Below are 12,500 nucleotides of genomic sequence, written 5' to 3' on the forward strand. Positions count from 1 at the left end.
ATAAAAAGGGGGTTTATTTTTAGGGAAAAAAAAAATAAATCGCTGAAAATCCCCCATTCATTTACATGGGGAAAAGTGAGCCAGAATCAGTATTCTTACCCTACTACTGTCCTCTTCTACTCTGCCTGAAGGACTCTCCTCTTGTACTATACTCTCTGATTGAAAGACTCTCCTCTTCAACTCTCTGGTTGAAAGAATCTTCTCTTATACTTACTCATTGAAAGACTTGCCTCTTTATACTCTGACTGAAAGACTCTCCTCTTCTCCTCTTTACTTTCAGGCTATTCCCCATGGTTCTGCACACTTTCAGGGGTTCAGACCAGTGGAGGAGGGTATATTTTTGTTGTATACATTGTCAATGTTTATTGAAGAGCTACTGCGAGTACACTGAGCGGATCAGGATGCAACAAGACAAAAGGAACAGTGGAGGGAGGGGGAGGCTTGTTAAATGCCATGCCAGTACAGTGGAGTTGAAGGGCAAGATCGAGGAAGATGGACAAACAATGGGTGTGAGGAGGAATGAGGGGCAGGAGAGGATGCATGGAGTGGACAAGATTGATACAGATGGACACTCTCAGGAGGGAAATTTGGATGGTGGTGAACACCGTTCTTTTAAGACCTGGAGGGAAGAATGAGATTGAAGAGAATGTGGAAGTTGCTTCGATGGGCAGGAAAAAAATAAGAGAGAAACAGATGAGTGGAGGTGAACAGGCCCACCTGAGCTCCTGACCATATACAAAGCTTTTGTCCGCAGCCTGATGGAGTACTGCTTTCCCCTCTGGGCTGGTGCTCTTTCCTCTCACCTTTCTCGGCTTCACGCTGTGAAAACCAAGGCATTTAGGATCATTGGTAACTTCCGTGGTGAGGCTGAGTCTTTGGGCCTCTCACCACAAGCAGGTCGATTGTCTTCTACCGTTTCCTCTCCGGTATAGCCCCCCCCCCCCATATTTCGGCAGGGCGCTCAAGGTCCGCCAGCAACCCCCTTCTGGGAAAACTACCAAAATCAAGAATCGCTGCTCACCTTCACCCTTTCATTCCTCTTTTTACCCACCTTTGGAACAAACTCCCACACTCTCTTCAATCCTACTCTTCCCTCCAGGTCTTCAAAACAGCTGTTCACCACCACCTCTTATCTTCCCCCATCCAAAACCACAATCTTTTTCTACCCCCACTAATCCCCCCAAACCCACATCCTTCAAATTCCCTACTTTTCTTCCTGAAAAAGGTCCCTGTCGTGTAAGGTCCTGAAAAGTCCCTGTGGTGTCCATCTTGTATACCCCATGTTCCCCGCCCCATCCCAGTCCCTTCCACAGATCTCCTTATGTCTCTGTTCCCCACTCTTTCATCCTTCCCCCCTTGTTGTGCATTGTGTGTTTGCTCTCATACAAGCTTCGACAATGTACACAAAAAACCCCAAAAAACAATGATCCAGGATTTAGGTAGTTTCACCAGAAGTGGGTTGTTCGTGGACCGTGTATGCCCTGCAGAAATCTGGGAGGGAGGGAAGCCGGTCCAGAGGGGAGAGCAATACTCCATCAAATTGTGGATGAAGGCCTTGTTGCTGGATAGGGGTTCAGGTGTTCCAAACAGCATTTTGTACGATGGAGGATGCCCAGTCGTCGGATGGCTTTGGAGGCCACCTTTGAAATGTGGTTCGCCCAAGAAAGATCATGGCTGATAGTGAGACCCAGGAGTTTGAATGACTGAACTTCCTTAAGAGGTTTGTAAAGAAAATAGATGAGGAGGGTTTGCCAGACGGTCCTTTCGGAGGGGGAGGGGGAGGGGAGGAAGGGGAAGAGAAAGGGGAAGGGGGAGGAGGAGGGGGAGGGATAGGGATTTGTCAGGATTGAAAGACATTCCAAGTGTTTGACCATCTTGTGATTTTTGTCAAGTTCTGAAGAAAGGGAAGAAGCTGCAGTCTGACTATCTGAAGAATGAGATTGGGTTGGGTGTTGGTAAAATATTCCACCAGATTTATTTATTACGTAATAAATAGATTGCTCGAAAGGTGGTGGGAATGCAATTGAAAAAAAGTGAGAGAAGTAAGGAAAAGAATGTTGGGATGTCAGAACACGTGGATATTTGTATAACCAACTTATTTTCGCTTCCATTGGACACAGCATACATGGATAGCTTTATCCCATCGATTAAAACACACAGTCACGCTTTGTCAGATAAAAGAATGTGCTTGCTAACACAGGTGTGCAACGATTATTAAAATATTTCCCAAACATTGGACACCACACATAGGGAGAGGGTGAACAGTAACATGTCACAAAGCATCGGGCAAAGGTGGCCGATGCAGGTGTGACGATTAGGTCTTCTTTTGTGTAATGGTTGGCAGCTTGCATTTTTTTTTTTGCTGAGGGGCACAGCTGTGCCGCTGATGCAGTGCCTCCTGTAGGTTAAAGCAGGAATTTGGAATTTGTTCAGTGTGCTTACGACAGCTGGCCTACTCTTTACGAAGGACATCATGGGGTGTTTAACGTCCACCAACTCACGCTGGCTGATGAGACGCCCAGTTTATTGTCCATCCGAGGGACACTGCCCGCGAAACACCGGGCTGGCAGTTTCTCGCTGGGTCGAGATGGCCTCGAGGCTATCCTACCAGCGTTAATGATCAAGTGACACTTACTAAACAGAAAGATTCGTTTGTGTTTTTATTAAAGACACAAAACAGCATGATTGGTCACTAAAATATCTGCATATAATTTACATTCAGTCACATAATTATGTACAGTTTCTTCCCAATTATCAATACAAAGGCTGTACATACAATATATATTTATATATGTATATATAAATAAAAACACCCATTTTATATCAAACCTCCAGAAAAAACATGTTTTTTGTTCTTTAGGAATAGATGAAATCAAAACATAATTGTACCGACTTTCTGAGAAGCCGAGTAACTTAAGTGCGTACCTGATCCCTTGCAATAAGACAGAAGTGTCAAAAGGTGGAGAAAAAAAAAATCACTGCAGGAGCTATCAGCTCACCTTCGCCGGATGCAGGTCTTATAGGTTATGGCAATCTGGGTACCTGAACATCACGTGCTTTTCGCAATGCATCATAATGATGACTCGTAATGTTTAGAACACCCCATTAGGAATTGCAGGTGCAAGAAAACTACGACGACAACGAAAATAAATTACAATGGATTACATTGTGGTTACGTGACCGTTAAATATGAATTACGAGAACAGTCATAAATGCGACAGGACTGACCAATAGGACAGACCATAAAAGCTGCCACACTCAGGTGCTTCTGCATTGTGCAAACTCGAGCACACTCATCCCTGCTCAGAGAGGAGTGAATGGGGGAAATATTCGAAGGCAAGCACACAGGCACAGGGGTTTTACAAGTGGCAAACTTGCCTTAGCTACAGAAGGCAAAGGTTTAGGAAGATTGTTTATGTTGAGAAGCAGCATGGCCAAGTGGAAAAAGAAAAAGCAAGCAGGAAAAGATCAGGTAAACAAGGCAATGGACAGTAAAGCCCATTTATTATCCGGATTATTTTCAGCAATTAGCAATGACTACGGTCTATGTTAACCACATTCACACTTCAACTGAAGTCTGGATCCACTTCCACTGCACACACATTGTGAACCTGACGTGAAGAATTTGGAACAGACTCGTGGCTTTTGCAACCATCGTAATCATGGGGATTCGAGTGACTTTGAGCCTTATCTGACATGGCTGGATCATTATTGAAACAGCAGCAGGACTCACCTGAAGTGTTTTGATGTCTCCGGAGCTAAACATCACATATCCAAATGTCTCTTGTCGCATGGGCACAGGAAAGTGCACCGTGCGCTCGGCATCAATCGCATTGCACAGCCCTAGCCGCAGCAGAAACTGGAGGAAAATGTCGAGTTTTCTATGGAATGTGTGCCAGACAGGCAGCACGTTGATTGTCATGATTCAATGTGACTTCACGGCACTCCAAATTCTACTGCTGCTTCTGAACCCACTGTAGTGCTGCTGTGCAATGACACCTCGTGTGCTGGGATGGCGTTTTTCTCATCAACCGTCAGAGTTTATTTCGCTGCCACATTATTCATTCCCAATGGCCAAATCAAACTGGCAGCAAATGAAACTTTGAGAGTACTGAGGTTCAGGAATTACATTGTTGGGAAGAGATGCCCTGAGGTCTTCCAACAATTTGTTCTCAAGCTCATAACTGCAAGAGATAAGGATAAATGGCCCAGGTTTGGAAATGTGTGCAATGGAGTGGAAGCAATAATGAAGCACCAATGAGTCTTACCTCTGAACAGGTGTGTGATGTAACAACAGATGCATGAGTAACAACCTCCAATAATTCACTTTGGATGGAAATGTGAATGTAGTAAGTCTCCAGGCATGACCTTTGACCTTTCATGCAATATGACACTTTCTCTGTGTCTCCGAAAGATCGGCTCTTGCATCTTTCTGATCAGGAATGATGATGAATTAGTTCAAAGCAACTTCAAGCGTCCTGCGTTTTATGCGCGTACTGATCCTTTCGGTGCCGGTGTTGCCTTCGTCCCATCAAACTGTCTGCACATCCCCGCAAATGCATTGATTCCTCCTCCATCTCGACCCCTCCCAATATCTCTCGTGGCACTTCATCTCTGCTCCCAACGCTTCCGGGCAGGCCGCTGCTTCCCTGTGAATCGGCCCTGCTGTATGCCATGCGCCGCCTGTGCTCTCGAGGTTTTCGCTGACCATCAGAGGCCGAGCCAACCTGACTGCCTGAATGTCGTGCCACCAGGGGTGTACCCAGGTTTGTTCTCATAACCACCGATTCCCCATCGTCTTCCATTCCTCTGCTGCGTGAGATGTTGCTTTCATGATAATCTTCATCGTAAGATGCAGAATGGCGCCCCTTATCCAAGCGATTCCTTGACCGGGTGCCACCGCAGGATTGTATCTCTCCTGGACTGTCGTGACCACCACAATATAAATCACAGACTGGCTCTGACGAGTCCTTTGCTGGCGAGACGATTGTCTAAAAACAGAAAGTAGTCCATGTCAAGAAAAATAACCACACATGGAGTAATATAAATAATAAATGTGAAAAAGCTTTTGTGTGAATGTGCACACAGTCAGCATCATTGCAAAAGTGATGCCAATTGAACAGCACATCACCTAATCCAGGCCAAAAAGCAGATCCACCTGTTATGCGAGACCAGGTGCTTTTACTCACACTTCACTGACACCCAGTGTAGAAAAACAAACAAACAAGGACATCAGTGATTGCTTCTTAAGCTGTGAGTGGTGAGAACTGTTAGTGATATATTCTTGCACTCTGCTTGCATTACCGTGTGTGTGTGTGTGTGTGTGTGTGTGTGTGTGTGTGTGTGTGTGTGTGTGTGTGTGTGTGTGTGTGTGTGTGTGTGTGTGTCAAATCTGTGATGATTTCTGATCGAGTAGGCCAATCTCGAGACACGAGTTAAATTTCCTCATCAACTGCTCTACCTCGATGAATGATCTTGCATTGGTTTACATTGAACCAAACCTATCTGATCCTTGCCAGTTTAAATGACATGATATCAAAACCCTTGGCTGAAGAATTGTATCACAACTCAAACATTTTACAGAGAAAAGTGAGGGAGAGAATGGACGTGCGACATATTGGGATTTTCCCTTTCTCACAATCAATCACCACAACAAACATTCCTCGTAACATCTGATGCATCTGCACTCTTGGACACAAAGAACACCCACACAATGGTAGAATGACCTTCACATCCCTCCTCGACATAAATCCCCTTCTAACACCTTTCCTCTTTTTTTTTCTTCACACTCCCCCTCCTCCTACATACACACACATATATATATATATATATATATATATATATATATATATATATATATATATATATATATATATACATACATACATACATACATACAGTAGTATGCTTCCTGTTTGTTTATTTATTTATTTATTTAGATCTTGGGTGGTGCTGTCCATATTTCTTTATTTGGATCTTGGGTGGTGCTGTCCTTTCACAAGTAGTAGTTGTATATCCATCTCAAGTTTCCCTGAGGGTAATGCAAGAGTGAAGAGCTGCCCCAAGCTTGTGTTTAAATTTAATGGCCTTTGTAAAAGCACTTATTAATTTTGAGGTCTGGGCCCAGCTGCCCAGGCTTTGATCTCCAGTGATACATGAATGTAACGTCAGCTTTTAATAACCAGTTACAATACATTTTATGAATAGAATGCTTTACCATATGAAGATGTGCAGTAAATTTTTTGGAAGCAGATGGATACAAATAAATAACAAGTCTGAAGATGACGATGGTCCACGAGCGGTATTTGACGATGTAGATTGTTTCAGACGTCAAGGATGAGACAATGTGATAATGTTTGACCAAGTTATAAAAATGATCGACATGATGTGGTACGAGTGACAGGTTATTAGATGCAAAATGTCGAAAACCCGGTTTCGTTCAACAACTTTAAAAATTTGACCTTTGCATAACCTTAAAGGTCACAAAACAATGTTGTGGACATTAAAATAAGGAAACAGGATACGTGCTATAGCTTATTGGAGTTAGTTCGTCGAAGAAGGTCGAAAACCCGGTTCGATTCCCACAACTTTGAAAATTTGACCTTTGTGACCTTTAAAGGTCAAAGGTCAAGGATTATGACCTTTGGTGCAAAACTTCCTCTGGAACATTCCAGGAACAATATAACATCATATAGGCTATATGGCATTTCGCACTCCTCGGATTATCCATAATTTGATCTCAAGTTTATGCATAAAAAATATTGTCATCCGAGCTCTCAAAGTTTGGGCGGTCGTATGATTTTTTTGTCAAAATTCGCAATTTTTTAAGTTCGTGCCCTTGTGGCCTTGACCTTGGGACGAAAATGAAAAAAAAATCAAGCTCCGTGGGGCTATGCAGATGTCATTGGGCTAACCGAATACCAAAACCCCTGCCAGATTCGACAAACCCCTCGGAGAAGAAAATTTTTATGTCAAAATTCGCGATTTTCCAAGTTCGTGACCTTGTGACCTTGACCTTGGGACGAAAATGAAAAATCGAGCTCCATGGTGCTATGCAGGTGCCATTGGGCTAACCAAATACCGAAACCCCTGTCAGATTTGACAAACCCCCTAGGAGAAGATGCAAATTGAAATCGGCTACCTCCTAAAAACACGTTTTTTGGGCGTGGCTCCGCCCATAATGGGCGCCCCATGCCCATTTTCAGGAAAACACAACTACATCATGATATAAACCTCCCACCAAAATTTTGTCAGGATCGGATCAAAACCCACGGAGCCATGCTCAGGACAGACAGACAGACAGACAGACAGACAGACAGACACACAACAATAACGAATATAGTGGTCACTATTTTTTCGTGAAAATATTTTTTCGTGAACCAATATACATATTGCGTATGCCAAAAGGTGGAAGCCTTGACACCTCCCTCCCCTCATATGCATAGGTTAATATGTACACGTCTTACATCATACACATACACACACACATACACACACACACACACACACACACACACACACACACACACACACACACACACACACACACACACACACATGATGATCTTTCTTCACATGTGCATGCACACGTAAAAAAACACACACACACACACACACACACACACACACACACACACACACACACACACACACACACACACACGATGATCTTTCTTCACATGTGCATGCACACGTAAAAAAAAACACACACACACACACACACACACACACATCATATCAGGCTTGGGAAATTTGGATTCAGAGAAAACAAGTGAGCTATTGAGCACTGAGTATTCACTGTGAATAAGATATAATTCAATGTCAAATGTATCCAAGTACAGAGATGTTCACTCTGAGAAGTGAAAACAAGGGTAGAAATGCTAATTGTGACCAATGCAAGAAGTTGCAGTTTCACTTTCATGTGATCAAGCCTTCCAGGTGTGTGGCAAAAGGCCAGCCTCTTAACTATTCTCATCCAGACCTGAACCAAAATCTAATCGGCTTGTTCTGATCACCGAACCAACTCATCCACCAAGTTTTGTCTGACTCCATCCACAACGTTTTGAGATATCATACTATATGTCGTTTTGGGCCTATCTCTCAATGGTAAAGAATCACTGGGAGAATAATTTTTTTTATCAGATCCGGATCTTCACCAAAATCGAATCAATTAATCCTTGTCACACACACAACCTGCCCATCAAATTCTGTTTGAATCTGTCCATAACTTTTTCCGACATCCTGCTCAAAGCCAGCCAGCCAGCCAGCCAGCCAGCCAGACAGACATGGTTTAAAATAAAACCTCTGTCCACATTCGGTGGTGGAGGTAACTAACGTAATATCACTGGACACCGATCCAAATGTCAATTTGAAATCTAAATGGTATCAAAATGTGCAGTTCTCGACTAAATTCGAAACACCTGAACTTTCATTTTTCTTCACCCGAGCAGTACGTATCGTGCTAAAGCAATGCTCTCGAATGATATGGTGTGTAACATTAAAAATTTCATTTTTTTATTGTTTTTTATGAATTCCCCCCCAGAAACCCCAGAAATTGTGAATACAACAAAGCCTCGTTGGAATGAAGACGTGCTCGATGGATTTGTCATTGTATCGAGCATTTCTTATACCAACAGGGACTCTATCCTCCAGCTCCCATGCCAACAATCGATGAATACACTTGGTGGTTGAAATGTTAAAACTGAGTCTTGCCTGCTGGGGGGATATACTAATTGGTAGTGCCTTCAATTTTGAATTTGGGGCAAGGATGTTTTTTCATTGCAATCAACACAGGATTAAGGGGGTCCTTTTTGGGGGGGGGTCCATTTCAACAACATTGCAAAATAGGCCACAAGTTTGACTGTCATATCCAAAAGCATATGATGAGCCTATATACCCGTAAAGCTGCCTCGGGTAGAGAAGCAGAGTTGATCGATGTAGGTAGGCTGGTACGTGGTGGGTGTGCGGCCTTCCAGTGCGAATCGAGGAACTCTGCCAGGTGTTCGCAAGCCTCCTCAAGCTGGTTTTCATCCAGGATCACATCAAACATGTGCTGCATGTAAAATGAGCAAAATGTATGAAACGGTGAATGCTTTCTCTCCGTCAAAAAATGCCAGCACCACAACAATTGTCTTCCATTTAACCAAACAGTATTTTCATGAGAGTTGCATACCAAAGCATAAAAATCATCAATCAATTATACAATGGCATACAGGCATGGTAAGGACAGGTGAAAAGAACATTTAGCCAATCAATCCCCTCTTTTGAGAACTCTTCTTGCATAATGTACAGGTCGTCTCAAAAAAGGCAAGGTGCACAGGTGGAAGTGCGCAAGCGTACGTGTACATGCACACACCAACTTGTCTCAATAGATTTTAGTTTTACCCACAGTCACTTATGGATGTTAATGGTCGTGTGGTACCTTTAAAAAGAGTAGGCCATTGTGTGGTGGCACTGACCAAATTCCCAGTTATTGCTCTGACTGATACACACACACGCACGCACACGCACGCACGCACACGCACACGCACACACGCACACGCACGCGCACACGCACGCACACACACACACACACACACACACACACACACACACACACACACACACACACACACACACACACACACACACACACACACACACACACACACACACACACACACACACACACACGCGGCTCTTCTAAATCTGATCAATTTCATGAGATTCTTCAAAATGAAACAATGGATTCTCAAACTGAAGACTGTAAATTGTTCACATAAGCTACTAGATTATTTTTCTTAGTGAGAAATTAATAAACCTTGCTAGTTTCGGTTTAATTATGAGCCTAGTGTGGCTTAGTGGTTAAGGTGGTGGCTTGTGATCCTCGGGGTCCTGAGTTTGAGCCCCGCTGGCCACTGAGTTAGCATCGGGGGGGGGGGGAGGGGGGGGGGTTGACTCAGCCTGTCATCCTTCCGATGGTCGGCAAAATGAGTACCAGTATATTGGTAATTATCCTTGCAGGGTCGAAGGCGACTAAAGGATTGGCGTCAGGAAGGGCATCTGGCCGTAAAAAAAAAAAAAAAAAAAAAAAAAAAAAATTAAAAAAATAAAAACTTGCCACAAGAAAGGGTACCATGATTGGAGCCCACAAAAAGCTGACCCCTGCTCAGGGAAAAAGGCTTTCAAATGGTGTGATGATGAGTTTCGGTTTAATTCCTGAGCAACTTAAAAAAAAGAAAAGTCGTCAATTTGAGGAGTCATGCTGGAGTAATGCTGCTTCACTCCTCAGTGTCGGTACACTCACTCACCTCTAAACTGTCGAGCCTGGGTTTGAATCCTGACCTGTAATATGAATGTAATATGAAATTGAATCCTGTCTACATTTTGAAATATCTACATCCATCCATATATATATATATATATATATATATATATATATATATATATATATATATATATATATATATATATATATATATATATATATATATATATATATATATATATTGTTGTGGTTACCAAATTCGCAAACCACCATTCAGGTCCCTTAGGTGAGGTATCTCGGTAAGTGCATGTGTAGTTAGGCCCAAACCCGTTGTCTAGTGGGAATACATGTCATTTATGCGTGCTGCGACTCTTCAGGATAGCCGTTTTTCTTTTACTATCTTTATTTTGGACCAACCGCCATGATTACAACCACAACCACCGCTTCACCACAACCGCCACGACCTTCACGTCACACCTCGCAACCGTAGCATCGCCACCGTTCTTGCCCCGCTGTGGGTACCGGTGTTGGACTCGTGCAGGGCGCACGTTGAACAGCGTGTACAAAATCACGGATTTTGTGCTTCAAAAACGGATCAAAAACGACACACGCCCACTTTTTGCCGTCCAATCGGTGAGCGAGGGGCGATTTGGCCCCGCCTCCAGAACGATCGATATATGCAAATTTGTGGATCAAAAAGCCTTCACGCCCACTTTTTCTCGGGCCAATGGGGAGCGAGGTGAAAGGTCGAAGGGAGGGGGTCAAAGGCGAAGCTACGGGGGGATAAAAAGGACGGTGTTCGTCAGTCAGAGAACGAGAAGGAGTCGGAGGGAGAAAGAGTCAGAGAAGAGTGTGGAAGTCTGGAGCCCGAAGCCTGCAGTAGCTGGAGAAGCTGAAGAGAGTCGAACGAGGGGAGCCCAAAGAAGAGTCCAGGGTGGAGAGTCCAGAGGCGGAGAGGCGGGAGCGGCGAAGGCAGACGAGGGGGTGCTCGCGTCGGTGCCAGGAGCTGCACGCCCGAGGGAGGCCAGCAGCGCGACCTGGCCGAGGTGGAGACGCACACCAGGGATAATAAAGATCCTCTATACCCCGAGCATCAGCAACCCCCTCCTGTTTCCCCCCGCGCTGAGATAGTGCGACCAAGGGGGCCCCTTTTTTCCCACCCCTTGCCAGGCACTGTCCGCGAGGCCCGCGGAGTGCGGCGCCATCGCCGCTCCGCGTCTCATCACCAGACGGGTAGGCGCGACCCGGTCTCGGCCTCAGGCCTGCCTCATTCTTGGGGGATTTCTTTTCCTTGGTTTTGGGTATGTGTTGTCGGCGCCGTCTGTGAAGTAGAATTGTATAAGTGTTGCCGTGTGCTCGGTAGTCGGTATTAGCTCTGCATTGTTTTCGCTTTTACATTTGCTTTTTGTGTAAATGGAATTGTGTTTTTTCTGTGTGCATTTGGTGGAATTGTATTTGTGTGCTTCCCGTGTGCCGCGAATAAATGTGCTTTATTGTTGAACTGTTCTCCCGCTTCGCTTCGTCTTTTCCTCCATTGAATCCTCATCTTGCTTCACGTAAAGGGTTGGTAGTGGGCTGAATACGCCCGATAATTAATCGAACCGTCGAGGTCGACGATAACACCGCTCGGTTATTCTGATAGTACGGAACGGGTCGCTTAAGTGGCCCGTGTCCGAAGTCGACCTGCGGCGAGGTGCGATCGCCCGGTCTACCCTCCGCGTGGGTACTTAGGTAGGTCGAATTTGGCGAGCAACCCTATCCCACGCGGGGGCTGATTGGCTCGATCGCGGTGAGACCGAAAGGTCCACCCGTGACTGGTTCCCGGCGTTAGTCCGAGAGGGTCACGACTGGATTGTCCGTCCGGTGGGCGACGTGCCGCGATTCGAGTTACGTGGCCGTCAGCACGCCGGCGGGCGCGAATCCGCAACAATATATATACATGTACATACATACAAATGTATATATGTACATATATATTGTTACGGATTTCAGAATCCAATCTGACGAATACATACAAACATCTCGGTCCTCAGACAGTTATTTCCCTTAATGCATGTCCAGGATAGACCCATCCCCATGTCTGGTGGGATTCTAACTGTGATGTGTTGAGAAGGGTAAAGATTAGATTCCCTCTCTTATGGAAAGCTCCTTTTTCTCTTTACGACAGACACATTCATGCACGCGAGATAGCTGTTCGCCCAATGGAGGCTCGACACCCACCTCTTTCCATTGACGTTAACACCCACCATTTTCC

At 44.7% G+C, this 12,500-nt stretch overlaps 2 protein-coding genes across 4 annotated transcripts in view; one reads left to right on the top strand and one right to left on the bottom strand.

Moving 5' to 3' along the window:
* LOC147027325 (uncharacterized) overlaps positions 1 to 8,772 on the top strand; it is a 37,614-nt gene extending 28,842 nt beyond the window's left edge. Inside the window, exon 5 of the mRNA XM_085876667.1 lies at positions 8,543 to 8,772. Within this exon, the coding sequence (XP_085732793.1) occupies positions 8,543 to 8,560 (18 nt within the window). The 3' untranslated portion in view covers positions 8,561 to 8,772. The remainder of the gene's footprint in view (positions 1 to 8,542) is intronic.
* Positions 2,644 to 12,500, bottom strand: part of CACNB2 (calcium voltage-gated channel auxiliary subunit beta 2) — a 239,513-nt gene continuing 229,656 nt past the window's right edge. For all 3 annotated transcript variants that reach the window (XM_085876659.1, XM_085876658.1, XM_085876661.1), the window contains exons 12-13: positions 8,897 to 9,052; positions 2,644 to 4,991 (exon numbers count right to left, since the gene is read on the bottom strand). In XM_085876659.1, coding sequence (XP_085732785.1) covers positions 4,470 to 4,991; positions 8,897 to 9,052 — 678 coding nt within the window. In that variant the 3' untranslated portion in view covers positions 2,644 to 4,469. The remainder of the gene's footprint in view (positions 4,992 to 8,896; positions 9,053 to 12,500) is intronic.

Source organism: Eptatretus burgeri, chromosome 4, assembly GCF_056783735.1.
Source record: "Eptatretus burgeri isolate ZD-2024b chromosome 4, Ebu_testis_v1, whole genome shotgun sequence".
In the NCBI taxonomy this organism is placed as follows: Eukaryota; Metazoa; Chordata; class Myxini; order Myxiniformes; family Myxinidae; genus Eptatretus; species Eptatretus burgeri.